Here is a 17,593-nt window from a genome sequence, read left to right as displayed (position 1 = left end):
GTTGAAATATGAAAAATTCGGTAATTGGTCAATCTATAATGTACTTGGTTCTATGTAATATACTTGATTGTTTTTGTAACTATATTATTTATGCTATTTTTTCAAAAATATTAACTAACAAAATACCTTTTTAATTTTAAATAACAAAAATTGCTCATATTTCAAAAATAACACGAATAGTTATATTGAATAATATAAAATAGGAAAATTATCGACAGCCAACTTGGCTGAGATACACCAGCCGCAATATTATATTGCGGGCTGCCGCAATGTTTCATTGCGGTGGGTGAGTGTACCCGCAATGAAACAATGCGGCTGTTGTATCCCATCCAACGATGGCTGGGATCAGTTCCCTATAAAATAATAGTATTGTATATACGTGAAGATCAATAATAGAGTCATTGTTGCCAAGTCATTGATTGGTGATGGGAAGAAGTTGGGTTGATGACGCACGGTTCAACTGTTTATTATTTAACACAATAGAATTGTAAGGTATGGTAGTATTGTTTTTGTAATTTTTTATTTAATTTTAATATATTAGTTTGTATAATAGAAAAGTATTAATAAATTTTTTTAAAACGTTAACCAACTAATCAAATGAAATCATATTTTGTTTATAATAATATAATACAGATATATTATGAGTACAAGTTTAATTTTAATTTTTTAAAAAAATACACATCTACAAGAATATTATAACTAAAATTTATTTAAGATATGCGTATCTGCTATATATAGTGACTAAATATATATTTTTAATTTTAAAAATTATAAAATTACTTTAAAATATAAAATATTATATGTATATGTATATATAGGTCTTTATTAACCATGTAGATAACATTGATTCTAGAATCTCATCATAACTTATAAAATTTTATATATAAATTTGATACTAATATATAATTATAATTATATTTAAATATAATGAAAATTGTAACAATTAAAATTTTAAAAAATAATTGATACTGAATTTGATTCCACAGTTGAATAATTTTTAATAAGTGTGATTTTACTGTAAAATCAATTTAAAATTTTTCTTTAAATTTTAATGATATAAATAAAAAATAATGTAACTTCAATTTTTAACTTGATGATTGTAAATGGTGACTATATATAATTAAAAAATAAAATAAATTATATATTTCATATTTTTTAAATAATGATTTTTCACGATTCTATATATAAGAGGGTTGGAATGCTATCATATATATATCTTAATATATATAAGGAAAATCCCCGGGAGCTCCAAAATCGTCTGGAAATTATTTATCTATTTTCTAGAGCTCCTCTATTTTATTTCAATAAAATTAAATTTCCTTATATATATTTTTATTAATAAGGAATGTAATAAATTTTTAGAAGTCAATCCTATATAAAATTTGTTTATTCGAAATAATAGGGAAGATTATAAATATCTACAAAGTCAATCCTATTTAGCATTTGTTTATTCGAATAATCTTAATAATCTTAATAATCTTAATAATAATATATATAAAGGAAAACCCTAGGAGCTCGAGAATCATCTGAAAATTATTTATCTATTTTTCTAGAGTTCCTCAATTTTAATTCAATAAAATAAAATTTCCTTTTATACATTCGAACTAATAGGGAGGATAATAAATATTTAGATGTCAATCCTATTTATAATTTGTTTATTCAAAATTTTTCAAATTAATAGGGAAGATAATAAATATTTAGAAATCAATCCTATTTAGAATTTGTTCATTCGAACAATTTCGAATAATTTCGAATTAATAGGAAAGATAATAAATATTATCCTATTTAGAATTTTTTCATTCGAATGATTTCGAATTCATAGGAAAGATAATAAATATTCAGAAGTCAATCCTATTTAGAATTTATTTGTCTGAAAATTATTTATCTATTTTTCTAGAGCTCCTCAATTTTATTCAATAAAATTAAATTTCCTTTTATACATTCGAATTAATATGAAAGATAATAAATATTTAGAAGTCAATCCTATTTATAATTTATTTATCTGGATTGTTTCAAATTAATACGGAAGATAATAAATATTTAGAAATCAACCCTATTTGGAATTTGTTCATTTGAATCATTTCGAATTAATAGGAAAAAAAATAAATATTTAGAAGGTAATACTATTTAGAATTTATTGATTTATTAATTATTTTAAATGGAACTACTAAAATTAATTTTGGAAGTGTTTGGTTTCCTACAAAAGAGGTAAAAATGAAGCTGAGTGCAATTAAAAATTATGTTAGATAATAAGTAGTTGTATTAAATAGTTTTTTTTTTGAAATAAATTCTATTGATTTAAACTTCATATTAAAAAATACTAGTTTGTTACGCACGTCAGACTTGTGAATTTAATTTTTAAATTTTTGTAAAAATACACATCTACAATAATTTTGTAAATAATATTAATTTAAGATATGCGTAAATGCTATATATAGTGACTAAATATACACAAGTTAATTTTTAAATTTTTGTAAAAATACACATTTACAATAATTTTGTAAATAATATTTATTTAAGATATGCGTATCTGCTATATATAGTGACTAAATATATATTTTTAATTTTAAAAATTATACAATTACTTTCAAATATAAAATATTATATGTATATGTATATATAAGTATTTACTAACCATCTTATATGGAGAACCGTTGATAACATTGATTCTATTATATAATCTCATCATAACTTATAAAATTTTATTTTAAAAAAAATATATAAAATTCGATGCTAATCTTGAATAATAATTATATTTGAATATAATGAAAATTTTAACAATTAAAATTTTAAAAAAATAATTGATACTAAGTTTGATTTTACAGTGAAATAATTTTTAATAAGTGTGATTTTACTGTAAAAATCAAATTAAAATTTTTCTTTAAATTTTAGGAATTTAAATAAAAAACAATGTAACTTCAATTTTTAATTTGATAATTAAATTTTGTGATTATATATGATTAAAAATAAAATAAATTTTATATTTCATATTTTTAAAATAATAATTTTTCACGATTTTATATATAAGAGGGTTGGAATGCTATTATATATATATGAAGATTTTAATTTATTTGTTAAAAATTAACAATGGTTATTCTTTTTTATTTGATAAAGATTGAACCAAACTAACAGAAATTCCGCTAATAATAATCTCCCTGTAGTCTGCCGCTACAAAGCTTAGCTGTCAAATTCCAAACTCACTGCAATTACAACAAAACCCTTCCTGTTGTATATTCTGTTATTTTCTGTATCTAACCACACAACCTATACATACAAATACAACCCCAAAAACACTGCAAAACTCGCCATAAATCATCACATTCACATTCCACACCATACAATTAATTCACTTCGATCATATCAAAACTCAAAAAATGGATGAAGTCAAAGACAAATTCAAAGGCTTCATGAAAAAAGTCAACAAGCCTTTCTCCGCTTCTAACTCCGGTAAATTCAAAGGCCAGGGTCATGTCCTCGGTGGCGGATCTTCTTCCAACCCGAACCCGAACCCGACCCGTCCGGTGCCTCCAAATAGGTATGACTCTGATCATCATCGAGGTAAATTAGTATCTAATGTTAAACAAGTTGATGATGATTCGGATAGTAAAATTAAAAATGAGACTGATAGGTTAAGTAAATTGGAGCTGGATTTAAAATCGCAACCGAAACCGAAACCGAAAGACGGTTTTGATCCGTACGAGTCGTTAGTTACTACTGGTAAACGGAATAAAAACGGTTATGATTTAGATAATGTGTTTGAGTGTCCGGTTTGTGGAGGTGGTTTTACGTCCGAGGAGGATGTTTCGGTTCATATCGAGAGTTGTTTGAGTAATGTAGAGGAGGTGGATAATGTTCGTGATGAAGGTAAGGTGGATAAGGAAAGTGAATTGGAAATGCGTGTTGGTGCGTATGTGTCGGGGAAGCCTAATGAAGGAGGTGTTGAGATTGTGCGCAAGTTGTTGAGTAATATTGTTAAGGAACCAGAGAATGTTAAGTTTAGGAAGATTCGGATGGGGAATTTGAAGATTAAGGAGGCTATAGCGGATGTTGTTGGAGGAGTGGAGTTGTTGGAGTTTTTAGGGTTTGAGTTGCAAGAGGAAGGTGGTGAAATGTGGGCGATTATGGGAGCTCCTTCAGGTGATATGATTGCGGTTGTGAAGAATGCGATAGCTTTATTGACTCCGCAAAGTTTGGAAGATTCTAAAAGTAGTGTTTCGGTTAAAGTGGATGAACCGGTGGAAATTAAGCAAGTTGATAGACAGGTATTTTTATTTTTGATAGTTTGTTGATATTTTTTGTTTACTTTTGGTGTTTCTGTATTGTCTTGACTTGAGACTATGAGTTATACTTCGTGTATATCAGTATTGTCGATATCTACCTGTCTTATATATGCTGAGTTTTTTGTCGTTTCTGAAATGTACTTGCATTTACTATGGGGGTGGGGGTGGGATAGGGGTAAGTGTTCCTTAACACTCATTGGGGGCTGTCAATTCATTATTCAACTGAATTTAACTTGACGTTATTCAGATGAACAAAGAAGGAGCTTAGAAACACTCTGCATGCGTCTTGCTTGTCCAATTGTGGGGAGTGGGGGTGGGGGGTGATCGGAAACATATTATTGAAATTAAATATGTCAGAATGAGAATGATTAATTTGGCAACATGCTGCCTTTGGTAAATTAGACAAGCTTAAAATTAAAGAGAGGAAATAACACCGCGGCCTCCCCTTGTCAAAATAAAGCGTTTGTGATGTTTGTGCTCCGCAATAGGAAATATTGTAAACACCTATTATCTCATACAATCGTATATATACGTTTGGCATCTTTCACGATCAAGTGCTAGACCGTAAAACTGCTCAACCATTTAATTAATAGATTAGTAGAATAAACTTTTAAATGGCTTATAGCATTAAATTGTTACTTATGACTGGATGAATAGTGAATAAAACTTGAAGAATTTGTGCACACTTGAATAACTAGAACATAGTAATTTACCAGAATAAGGAATATTATAATTACCATTTGCTAGAACAGAAATGGACTAAAAAACCGTAAAAATTCTTCATGAGCAATATATTGACGAACAACAGAGTATGAAACCGTGATGATGGAATTCTCAAACTTCAGTTATGCCAAACTTCTAGGGTGTATAGCACCATGGTTACTATATAGTACAAGACTATGAGAATGTTTTGTTGTTATATAATCTCTTGATAACATGCGTGATGCAAGAATTTGTGTTTTCCCCCTTGTAGAATTCCATTCTTGAATCAGCCACAAATTGTAGTTTTTTTTTTGTTGGTATTCTATATAATTCTAGTTTGATGATTCGATTAGCCATTGCGGCCTTCTAGAATTTCTGTCTTATTTGCAAGGATTACTCATGAGATTGCCGAATTTTCCAAGGACTTATGGGAGGAGTATGTCATTCTTGTCATAGAATGATTATGTTAAAAAAGTGAAGTAATAAAATGACTAAAATAGGTTAATGGAAGATCCATGAATAAAATTATAGAAAAATAGCCAAATGGATGCGTGAAATTGATACAGATTGATGTGATTTAGCTTCTTAGTAAAAATGGTGCTCTCTTCTTCCATGCATAATTTGAGTAGTGCTTAGTGGTCCGGACCTCCCGGTTAGTTAAATCGTATTCATTTCCACCCTTGCAGTTACACATTTGTCTTTTCTCCCCCTAAAATACTGTCAATATAAAATTTTGTGCAAGTTGCCATATAAATTACGTTTCACTCTGTCTTGAAAACAATTTGCATAATGTGATCTTTTTAAAACCTCATGGAAAACTGGACTTGTAATCTGCTGTTTTTGGATTGCATACATGCCAAACTATTGAGGAATTTCTCACTTGTTTCTTGGCGGTCTCTGATTGGAAACCTGCTATGGTTCAACCACACTTATAATTTCCCTAGAGACAAACATCTTGTCTTGTTTCCAGCATTAGGTGTTCACATCATAGTTTGTAGTACATTTCTATGCATGTCATATATTTACTCTTTTTGTGTTCAAATTTCTTCTTCTGGGGTCTTGGTTGGTTTGTGATATCAGGTTAAAGAACTTTGATACTACATTGTAGTTTTCGTACACCATTTCTTTCTAAAACTACGAAATTGTCTTAAAACTACTTTAAGAAGCATATAATATATATGTGATTACTCATAAATGATTAGATACGTCTCTAAACGTTCGTGTAATTGCTTCTGATCGTTTTCATTTTCTGAACTTACTAGACGCGGGTGTTCTTTTCCGTCTCTGAGAATATAGCAGACAAGATAGTGCTCCCAGATTCATTTTACAAGCTCTCGGCTGAGGAAATTAAAAGAGAAGCTGATATGAAGCGGAAAAAGATTGCTGAATCCCAGCTTCTGGTTCCCAAATCGTACAAGGAAAAGCAAGTAAAAGCTGCAAGGAAGAGGTATACAAGAGCTGTAATCAGGATACAGTTTCCTGACGGAGTAGTGCTTCAAGGGGTATTTTCTCCTAGGGAGCCAACTACAGCTCTCTATCAGGTTAGTTCACTAAGGAATCTTCTTGTTCTATTTATATTTTTGAATTCTCTGGTTTTGTTGATAATCTATATGTTACACATCTAAGTGGTTACAATATCTGTTTGATCGTGGTCCAGAATCTTTTGAAATGTGCTGTAACTTACCTAACCCAGTATTCCTGCAAAGATCTTTTTTGGCATACACATCATTTGCTTTAAAGTTGAACTGTAGAAGTTTCAGTGATTATTCTTTCTCTCGTGATACTCATAACCTCCTCTCATTTTCATTGCAAAATAAGTGCCACCGTAAAAAATCATCAACTCCTATGTTTTTGAAGTATTTTTACCAAATCTGTACGGAGTTAGAGCCGTAACAAGCATGGGCGGACCCAATGCAGGACAAGTGGAGGCTATAGCCCCATAAATTTCAAATTATTTGTATTTAGTACTTGATGCATGGTTTTAATATATTTTCAATTTAATATGTATCTATATATGTACCGGAAGTACATTAAGTCTTGTACATCATTAAATATGTGTATTCTTATCAGAATAAATATAACATTCATTGTAAATATATGACATTGTAGATATGCTTTTTTATAATAATCATAAGTATATGAAATCCCTTAGGCTTATGACATCATAGGTATGAACAGGTACAACCTAAATGAAACACCAAGGGCCAACAATATACTCACTTAATTAATAAGATGCACAACTACAACTACAATTGAACCAAAACATAACTACAATTGAACCAAACCATATACCTACTAAAGAATCTAATTGTTACAACCTAAACAACAAAATACACACCTACACTCCTCTGTCGTCGATATTCATTTGTAAGGTTATAAGCCATATTTGTCAAAAAAACAACAAAATACACACCTAAAACTAATCAAAACACACACCTACAATTAAAGTAAATCTAATTATTACAACCTAAATGAAACTACGCGTCCAACAAAATAAACACCTACACTAAATCAAAACACCAACCTAAACATGCAAGTCTATCATATCCTTTAATTTTATTTTTTAATTAACTTGAAATAATATATCTTCATAAATTTCAATTTTTAAACTTTCAAGGGTATCATCAACCAAATAAATTACACAAGTTATGTTCATAATGCTAAATTTTAGTATGAATGACTTATAACTCACAATTTCATTACTAAAATTACTAGTATCTCACAAATTCATTATTATTATGAAGGTATTTGGAACAAAATAATATATATATATATATATAATTCATAAGTGTAAATATCTTTTTAAAATATTCTCTTCATAAAAAACTATAATAACATAGTAACTACAACAATGTATCGTTCAGTCTTTGTTATTTTTTACAAATATGTTGGTATAAATTTAAATATAACTATAGTATTTTTAGACATTAATTTTAATGAATATAAAGCTGGCCACAAAATTACAATAACTTGTCTTAAAACATTATAATAACACAATTGCAACTATATATTGTTTAGTCTTTTTTTTACAAATATCTTGGTCTAGATTTTCTCTCCGGTCCAATATAATAGAATTTTTCTTGGTCCTATGTAATAGATTTTTTCTTTTTGGCATGCATGTTTAGGATAAAAAAATGCATAATTATATTTAATAAAATTTATTAATTTTATATCAAATAAAAGTTTATAATTCTAATTTTAATTTTATATTAAATTTAAAAGGGTTTTGGTGTGTTTCGGGGAACTTCCATTTAACACGTTTCAGGGCCGTCAGATCAATGTTTCAATGTTTGGGATTTACAAAACAATTCCCTTTTCTCAGTTTTTCCCCAGAAAGGCACTTTCCATTTTCGCAGAAAAAAAGTGCGGAAGGGTTTTTTTTGCCTTTCCGTAGAAAAATAACCGAGGAAAGGAAAAAAATCATGTTCGTTGATACATTGATCTGAAAACCTGAAGCAGTGTTTTAAATAAAATATTGATATTCCTGACACGGGATCATGTCCCGGTTTAAAATAGAAAATTTTCTATAATTATGTATTTTTTGACTCCTAAATATATGTGTCAAAAAGAGTGGAGGGAGTATAAATAACTTTCAACATCATTAATATTTTAAAAAAGGCCACCACGGCTAAGTTCATATAAAATTAATACTTTACAAAAAAAATACTTACCTTACACTTTAATTATAACCCTACATTAATTTCAATTTAATACTTATATAACTAAAAAAAATACTATAACCGACAACCAATTAGTTATTACAAATAACACAAGTAGTCAAGTACAACTGTACAACCCCTACAACTAACTTTTATTTTTTAATATACATTAACTTAACCATATATTACAATTTTCATTAATCAAACAAAAAAATATTCTAGCATAATATGTTTATAGATTATAATTTGCATGTGTTAATAATAATAATTTTCTATTATGAAAATATACACTTATTACTATTTAAAAATTTAATGGTATATAGTTTGTGTGTGTATAAGATATGTGGACAATATATACAATAGAATACAAGATACAATACCGATACAATACCGATAATGACCGCCATAAGTCATCTATATTCCTTTGTACTTCCACATGGTGTCAACTTGCACAAATGTTTAACCTTTCAAATAGTAATCCTTGAAAGTTACCAATATTCCTCTTGATGTCTACACCCCTCGATCTCGCTTCGTGCTGATGAAAAAGAAGATCAGTCGGTTATTTTCGTTGTAATATCCACAAAACTCACTTTGCATGCAAAGGCATGCTCCCTCTAAAACTAAAACAAACTCGATAACCATGCCTATACATAAATATAAGTGTATTAACCAAACGCCTCCTCTCACAATAAAAACATTGCTCGAGAAACACTTAGATTCAATCACTTTTACAATGAACAACATCGAGACTCTCAAGAGACTCCAAACTAAAATTAGACTACTTAACCGAACATTTTCAACACCAGAGCTTTGCTCAATCATCAACAGATTAAGACCAATTTACAGAGCTGTGTTTGCCGCGAGCAGTATTGCCACGATGATTTGATTTAGTTGGTGACAACTAAAGTCGAAGCTGTGGCAATGCGTTCGCCTCACCATTTTAATTAGGGTTCCAAATTGAAATTGGGGTTAGTTTGGGCTTTTGGTTTTAAAAGCTTTATGGTATGTCAATGATAACCTTAAAATAGTTGTATTGAATGGACACGTTGAAGAGACGCATTTTTTCATTTTTTTCATGAAACCTTTCGAATAAATCCTATTTAACACATTGTTTTGTATATTTTTCAAAACAATCTCGTCTCGAATTATATTCGCAAAACAAATAAGCATTTGTTTTTCACCAAACTCAAATATTTCTAAATTGATATTTTGCAATATATTTAATGCCTCAAATTACCAATTATAATCTTGGTAAATTTTCTAAATTTCAAGATTTCTTTTCGCCTCTAAGGTAATTTTTTTTACATATGATTAGATAACTATATTTCTTCGTTTCATAAAAACTTTTAGTATTGTTACATGTGACGGACCTTGAATAGATATATTTACATAATTGACATCTCCAATTTTTATTTTATGTACAAAATAAGCTTGACCAACCTTTTTTTCCCAAATAAATTTTTTAGTGAAATTCTTAATTAATTTAGTGCTCAAGAAAATAGTTACGAAAATTTATAAAATCCTTCATAAACCATAATAGTTCAAATCAACACCGTTAAAGATTTGTCTCGGTTTCACATATAAGTTCAAGTTTTTTTTATTTAACTATTAGAAAATAAATCATAAAGTATTTATGTAAATTTAAACATTTTTAATGTGTTGTATAAATGATTTAAAACTTTGATAGTCACGAATGATAGTAAAAGTCACAAATGATAGTAAAGGCCTAATTAGTTGATACACAACAACAAGTAATCTCAAAACTAAAGAGTGGAAGATAATGCAAGTGAAAAATTCATGACTTTTCGTCATATTTATTATTATCATCATTATACATAAGTAACATAACTATTATGCTTGCTGTTTTTGGCAAGAGATGGGTGTTTACATTGACAAACTAGGCTACAATATGCTACTTTATCGTAAGAACGACCGAAGCCCACAAGATTTATCACTATTATCTCCTTTTATATATTAAAAGAGAACTAGGGGCAAATTGAGCCATTTTAATGGCTGCAAAATTACAATTTTGCCCTTTTATGTTGGAAAATTATAAAAATGTCATCCTCGTATAATTTTTATTAAAAATAGGTATTGTATTGTATCTACTAAGAATCGCACCCTAGAGGTCATACTCAAACATTTCATATCACTACCATTGTGTTACATCACTTCTTGAGTTAAATTTAAAATTCTTTTTAGATGAGCCGCATCCTCTCTTTTTATCAAATTTGTTTTTATACTTTAACTTTTGAGTAAATAAAATGTTAGTTTATATTATTTACATGCCTCCTTTTTATTTAGTTTTTGAGGTTTTATTATAAAATTTTAAAAATGACACCACCTCATGTTTGTTTCACTCACCTCATATTCTTTCCAATTTGTTTCGCTCACTTCACATTTATAAATTCTCTTAATCAACCCCGATTTGTTATATATATATATATATATCAAGATGAGGTATATTTTTATATATATTTTATTAAATAAAGTTTTATAAAAAACTTAAAAAAATTATAATAATTTTAATATAATCTATAATTTTATTGATCTATTTTTTTACATTATAATGTAATATATATTTTTAATTTGTCATTCATTTACATTGTAAATCAGTTTTAATATGATTTGATATTAAATATATGAGATATTGTCAATGTTTTTATATATTACGAATTAGTACATTGTTTTTTATTTAAAAAATATACTAAAAATACAAAATTATTATTTTTATTTATTTCTCGCATCCCCGTGGGAATCCCCGTTCTGGCGGAGATCGGTAATGAGAAATATCCACATTTCGGATTCAAGGTGTGTTCGGGGATCAGGAGCGGGGATAGTAATCCCCGACCCCGAAGTGACCCGATGCATATCCCTACAAACAATTTCAAATATTTTGTTATAATTATATAGTTTTGATTTTTTTATTATTAGGATCATATAGCTTTCAATAAATATATAATCTCAAAATTTTCGAGGTAAGTTAAAATCGAATTGTACGATAAAAAATAAGTTCTCACCACTAAAGTTATATAATGCCGCTCTAATTGTATATATGAAAAGAAAAAGAAGTAAGACAATCGAGTGAAAAGTTAAAATAATCATTATTGTATTCAAAAATTATTAATGTATATATGCAAAATTGTTTGAGATGATATTTTAATATATATGGAGGCCCTTGCCCCGCATGGGCTTTTACGCTAGTAGTATTAAACCTATTGTATAACGTATGTAAATGTATCGTATCTTCTATTATTATTACGTATCTTTAAATTTGTTATATAATATCTTAGATGAGACTCATAAGTGGTATTTTTACCTCTTAATTAGTATCGACAAGCTTAGATCTCGGCTTTGTTTTCAAGCATTTGTTATGTTTTTTTATGTCCATGTTTTTTATTTAGTTTCAAGTGTAGAGTCAATTTTTCGAAAATCCTTGCTTTTTGGTGTTTTTATCCTATTTTAGTTTTTGTAGCTGCCAAGTAGGGGTGTGCATGGTGCGGTTTCGAGTATTAACCGTTACCAAACCATTGAAGGCGGTTCGGTTCGGTTAATTAATATTAACCATAACCACACCATTTAACACGGTTTTTCGGTTTCGGTTAACCATTAATCGGTTACGGTTTTTTTCCGGTTTTTTACCCCATGTCAAATCTGGATGCTAAATCTGGATGCTAGTGTACAACACTGTAGGCAGGCACTTTTACTTTCATCTAAAAAAATTTCAAATTTAAAAAACTTCACACGTAATAAATTAACCAATACATATTTAGGCAATAATTAAATATTGCTAAGTCAATAAAATTATCCAAACTTAATCATGATATTCAAGGACAAAGTCTTCAAAAAATACATATATAAATAATCAAGTTAAATAATAAAATCTGATCAACAGATTAACCACACCAAAATTTCTTCTCAGCTACAATTGTACTAGTCTTCAATCAAGCTCTCCAAATATTTTGGTGCCCTTCCTAGCTCATCTACAAATTCATATAAAAAAATCATAAACACAACAAATAGATATTTATTTTGATGCAAATTGTAATTTTATTTTTATTATAATAAAAAAAACTAAAAAAAAACTACATACTAAAAATTTCATGCAACAACCATATTTTAATATTATTAAAAGACCCATTTAATAACATATACAATATATAATATAATATATTAATATATTAACTAATAGTAAATTAAAATTTAAGTTACCTTTTTCAATTTCTTCAAGCTGCTTTCTAATCCCATCAAAAGAAAAATGGTGTGGAGTGTCCAGATCCGTTTGCTTTGAATTCTTTGACCTTATCCAATCCGGTGTACAAATTAAAGCTTCAGCAGTCTTTGGAGTGAGTGAACTTCTAAATGGATCAATCACCCTCCCACCAGTGCTAAATGCAGACTCCGAAGCCACAGTAGAAATGGGCATTCCCAACACATTTTTTGCTATCTTAGAAAGGATTGGAAATTTTACTGAATTCATTTTCCACCACTGTAAAATATCAAAATGATCACCTAAATTTCTCATCTGACATATAAACATCAATTTCAGATTTATTAGTCATGCTATCTTCTGACTCCAAGTGTTTTTCAAAATTTACTATCAAATCAACATCATCCTCCTCATCTTCCTCCTCATCAATGGACATGCGTGTTATATTTGAATTCATCATAAAGTGTTTTTTGGTTGTTCCCCCACCTGCCTTAGCCTCCTCAAGTCTAACATAATCGTTGTAAAATGCATCCAGAGTGCTTTTCACTTTTTCTTTCATTATAATCTGCTTCTCTCTCTCATTAGGATATATCTGTGAAAAACAATAGTCAATATACTGCATCTTCCTGCGAGGATCTAGGAGGACTGCCACATAGAAGAGAAAGTTTATGTTGTCAATGTTATCCCAGTACTTGTCATACTTTGCTTTCATGCGCTTTGCCATTTCTAAATATCTTGCATCCTCACTAAAAGACATGTTTCCAATTTTCACATGCATCTTCACAAGCTCGTCAAAGAACAAATTTGAGGTAACATACTTGGACCCTGAAATTATCTCCATCACCCTGTAAAATATCTTCAAAAATTTAAGAAAATTTCGAGCTATCTCAAAATCTTTTTCTGAAGGTGGTCCTCCTCCAACTACATCTTTTCTCTTCTTTTTCTTAGTTTTGGTTCTGGTGTTGGTTGTGGTATCTTCCTCATCACCCATAAAAAAGTAATTAAAATAAGGCAAGTCATCTTCTTCAAGTCTTTTGAATGCCTTTTCAAATTTTACCGCGGCCTCCAACATCAAGTATGTGGAGTTCCATCTCGTCTCAACATCAAGACACATTTTTATCACATTTTATGCCTTCTTTTCTAATACATTCTTCAAATTTCTCAAAACGAGATGGAGAAGATCTAACATATCTTACAGCCTTTCTAATCCGCACAATCGAGTCATGTTCTTCTTCCAACCCATCTTTCACGACCAAATTAATTATATGGGCACAACATCTTAAATGCATAAAATTACAATCTAAAATTGCGTTGGCTCCCTTAAACTTGTTCTTCAAAAATTTGATTGCACCATCATTAGAAGCCGCATTATCAACCGTCACTGTAAATATTTTGTCGACACCCCATTTTTCTAAACATGCATATACCAACTTTCCAATTGTTTCCCCCTTATGATTTGCAATTCGACAAAAGTTCAAGATCTTTTTTACTAGATTCCAATCTTCATCTACCCAATGTGCCGTGAGGCACATATAATTTATATTTTGGGCTGAAGTCCATGAAGTCCAAGTATCAAGGACAATCTTTGACCCTTCAAAAGTATTTTAAGTGCTTTTGCTTCTTCTACATAGATACTTAAACAATCTCTTGCTACTGTCCAACGGCTAGGAGGTTTAACTCTAGGATTTATTTCCCACACATTCAACAAAACCTTCATCATCAACAATACTATAAGGTCTGTTGTCCTTAATACACATCCTAGCAAGTGCCTTTCTACTCCTCTCTTGATTAAAACTATAAGCCTGTAGTGTACGCTCACCTTCATTTCCCGTTTGATTCTTAAGTGCAAATGTTGCCTCCAATGTTTTTTGTTTTTTGTTGCTAGTTTTGGCTTTAGAAACAGGAGAAGTCCTATAGTGATTAGTAAGGTGATTACCTAAAGCACTTGTCCCATTTCTTTTAACATGACACTTAATTATCTTTTTACAATAACGACACTTGGCTTCTGTCATGTTCTCAACATATGTAAAATGGTCCCAAACAAATGATTTTCTTCTCATAGTACATTTTTAGCATCAGTAGTTTCGTGTACCTGGGTTGTATCATGTTTCGGGAGTACTTGAGATGTACTGCGCTCTTGTTGTTTTTCTATATCAGTAGGAGGAACTTTTTTTTTGCCTATATCAGGTGAAAAATGTGAATCACTAAACTCCATCTGCAAAAGAAAATTAGATATAAATAACATATTAGTAAAGAAAAGAATTTATAAATAAATTTGATGTTATATAAGAACCTGGTCTTGAATCTTGAATGAGAGCAAAAAATAAAGAAAGATTCAACCGGGCGTCTTTTTCTTATGAATGGAGTTAGAATGAACTTTATAAAACCAAGAGTCTCTCTAAATTGTAAAATCATTTTACAATACAGGAGGAAGTTGACGCTTGAGTTTTTTATTATTATAATAAAGACATTGAAAGTAAGTAGTCTCTAAAAAGAAGTCATAAGCCTCGGTACAATCCGCAAACGCAAAAAAGAAAATTAGTCCGTTTAATGTACTAATATTTTATTTATAAATTATCTTTAAAGCACAAAATATTAATAAGAATTTAATATATATTAAATATATATATTAAATATATATATATATATATATTAAATTTCGGTTCGGTTAATTTCGGTGTGGTTTTAGCATAAAACCGAAAATGAAACCGCACCATTAATTTCGGTTTTTTATTTCGGTTTTTTCTCGGTTAGGTTTTTTTCGGTGTGGTTTTTCGGGTTTTTTCGGGGGGTTTTTCGGTTTCGGTTTTTTCTGCTCACCCCTACTGCCAAGTATTGAACATTAGACCTTATTCTTAGAGTAATATTCAAATTCTAAGAAATAAATAGCAAGTTTTTTTTTCGTTGACAGATATTGAACCCTGGGCCTTTTTGTAGAATCATAGTACAGCCTATAGGGGCCAAGCATCCCCTACAATGCACAACCAACAACCAAACAAGAAGAAAGTTATTAATTTTCTTGACGGAAATCAGGCACCTTTTGTAATTAAGATACGAATATATCTTTTCAATAAAGTGATAGAGCTTTAATAATATACTATGCTGATTTCTGAACTGGTTATCAGCGGAACACAAAACAGGGCAAAGCAGTCACTTTAAGAACAAAAAATGAGGGCGGGCTCGTTGAATAGAAGTGTCATATTTTAGATACTATATGTCTGAAGAATTTTTTAATTTGATCCTAATCAGCTAAATTAAAGGGGTATAAATTTCATTGTCATTAGACTTTGTCTGCTTGGTGGTAAATCTAGTTCCGGGACATTAATTTTGACTGTTTCCTTCATGGGCTTGGGTAAGTCAAGTATTATGTACTAATCCAGACCATAGACTTGGACAGTTCCTAAATCAGCTACCTTATTGATGAATAAATTCATGTGTACAATAAATATATTTCATACTACCATAATGTATTAGGTTCATATCCCTGAGGTTCTCAAAATCTACTTTATTATATATAACTATATATTAACTACTTTTAGCCAGGCATGTCATGAGCACCTGTTCATCCTATACTTTGAAGTTAGAAGTGGGTTATTCTGAATTTCGCTTCTGGTTTGTTCTTATATTCAGTTTGTGAGCCCAGCACTCAAAGAGCCTAGCCTGGAATTTGAGCTATTAGATCCTGTTCTACGGCGAGTGATTCCCCATTTTCCTCCAGCAGGAAAGAAAATCATTACTCTCGAGGAGGAGGATTTGGTTCCTGCAGCCCTTATCAAGTTTAGACCTATAGAAACAGATTCCATTGTATTCACGGGTCTCAGCAATGAGCTACTGGAAATCATGGAACCCCTCATACCAGACTCTGCCGTCCCTGCCATATAAGGTCCTCGTTTTTTATAGTTATTGTACACACACAAGGAATAGTGTTTTTACAGGTTTTCATCTGTTGCCAGCCAGATTGAGAATTATAGTAAACTTCCTCCTCTCCGTGATGCGGAAACTTGTACTTCTTCCTTTATCTTTTATTTTGCATTTTGGTTGTATATGGGAAATATGCCTGCAAAATTTAAGCTGAAGCTGCATTTTGATGGATGTAATCTTTGCATTTTATATACCAAAAGCATGTAACTGGTACTTTCTTATGATATGTTATACATGGAATACTAGCAGATTGCTTCCAGATTCCGATTTGTTACAGGAAATTATTACAAACTCTTTGTAGATCAGTTTTAGCAGTATTATGCTTCCAATCGTGAAAATTCAACTACTTATAATATTTCACACGAGTCACTGGTCATCTCATTTCAACTGATATTTACTGTTGTCATGAGACTACTGATTTGTTTGACACAATGTTTGTGTAGGTGTAATGTTAAAACTGGAAGTCGAGAATACTTAATTTAACGCAATCTAAGCATGTATTTGTTGTCACCTTACTTTATTAATTAACGTATTGTAACCATGTCACATGCGTTTTAATATATGTTATTCGGATGAGAACAAGCTTCACATGTAGCATATAAAATATGTAAAGTAGCAACCATGTGAACCACCCCTTTTTAAAGTATATTAGTAATCTATATTTAAGAGGTACACAATGTTGACTGAATGAACAATCGTGTGGTGTATGAATCGGACATTGGCGGACTTGTTGTTTTCAAAAAAAATAGAAGAAGAAGAACATGGTGGGGTTTCTCCCAAGTCCCACCCATTTATACACAGACAAAGGCGTTGAGATCATT

The 17,593-nt window shown here is 30.0% G+C and overlaps 1 protein-coding gene across 1 annotated transcript; it reads left to right on the top strand.

Moving 5' to 3' along the window:
• The first annotated feature begins 3,213 nt into the window (after positions 1-3,213).
• Positions 3,214-17,031, top strand: LOC141702877 (plant UBX domain-containing protein 2). Its single transcript, XM_074506484.1, has 3 exons — positions 3,214-4,262; positions 6,245-6,523; positions 16,482-17,031. The coding sequence occupies exons 1-3, from the start codon at positions 3,375-3,377 to the stop codon at positions 16,731-16,733; spliced, it is 1,419 nt and encodes a 472-aa protein (XP_074362585.1). The 5' UTR covers positions 3,214-3,374; the 3' UTR covers positions 16,734-17,031.
• The last annotated feature ends 562 nt before the right edge of the window (positions 17,032-17,593 follow it).

This window comes from Apium graveolens, unplaced genomic scaffold (genome assembly GCF_009905375.1).
Source record: "Apium graveolens cultivar Ventura unplaced genomic scaffold, ASM990537v1 ctg5824, whole genome shotgun sequence".
Taxonomy (NCBI): Eukaryota; Viridiplantae; Streptophyta; class Magnoliopsida; order Apiales; family Apiaceae; genus Apium; species Apium graveolens.
Note: the sequence above shows the minus strand (reverse complement) of the source record. Positions and strands in the feature narration are given on the sequence as shown.

Excerpts from the sequence above, each read along its gene's own strand:
- LOC141702877 (XM_074506484.1), top strand. The coding sequence starts at position 3,375 with ATGGATGAAGTCAAAGACAAATTCAAAGGCTTCATGAAAAAAGTCAAC. Across the intron at positions 4,263-6,244 it reads TTAAGCAAGTTGATAGACAG|ACGCGGGTGTTCTTTTCCGT; the intron begins GTATTTTTATTT and ends TGAACTTACTAG. Across the intron at positions 6,524-16,481 it reads CAACTACAGCTCTCTATCAG|TTTGTGAGCCCAGCACTCAA; the intron begins GTTAGTTCACTA and ends TCTTATATTCAG.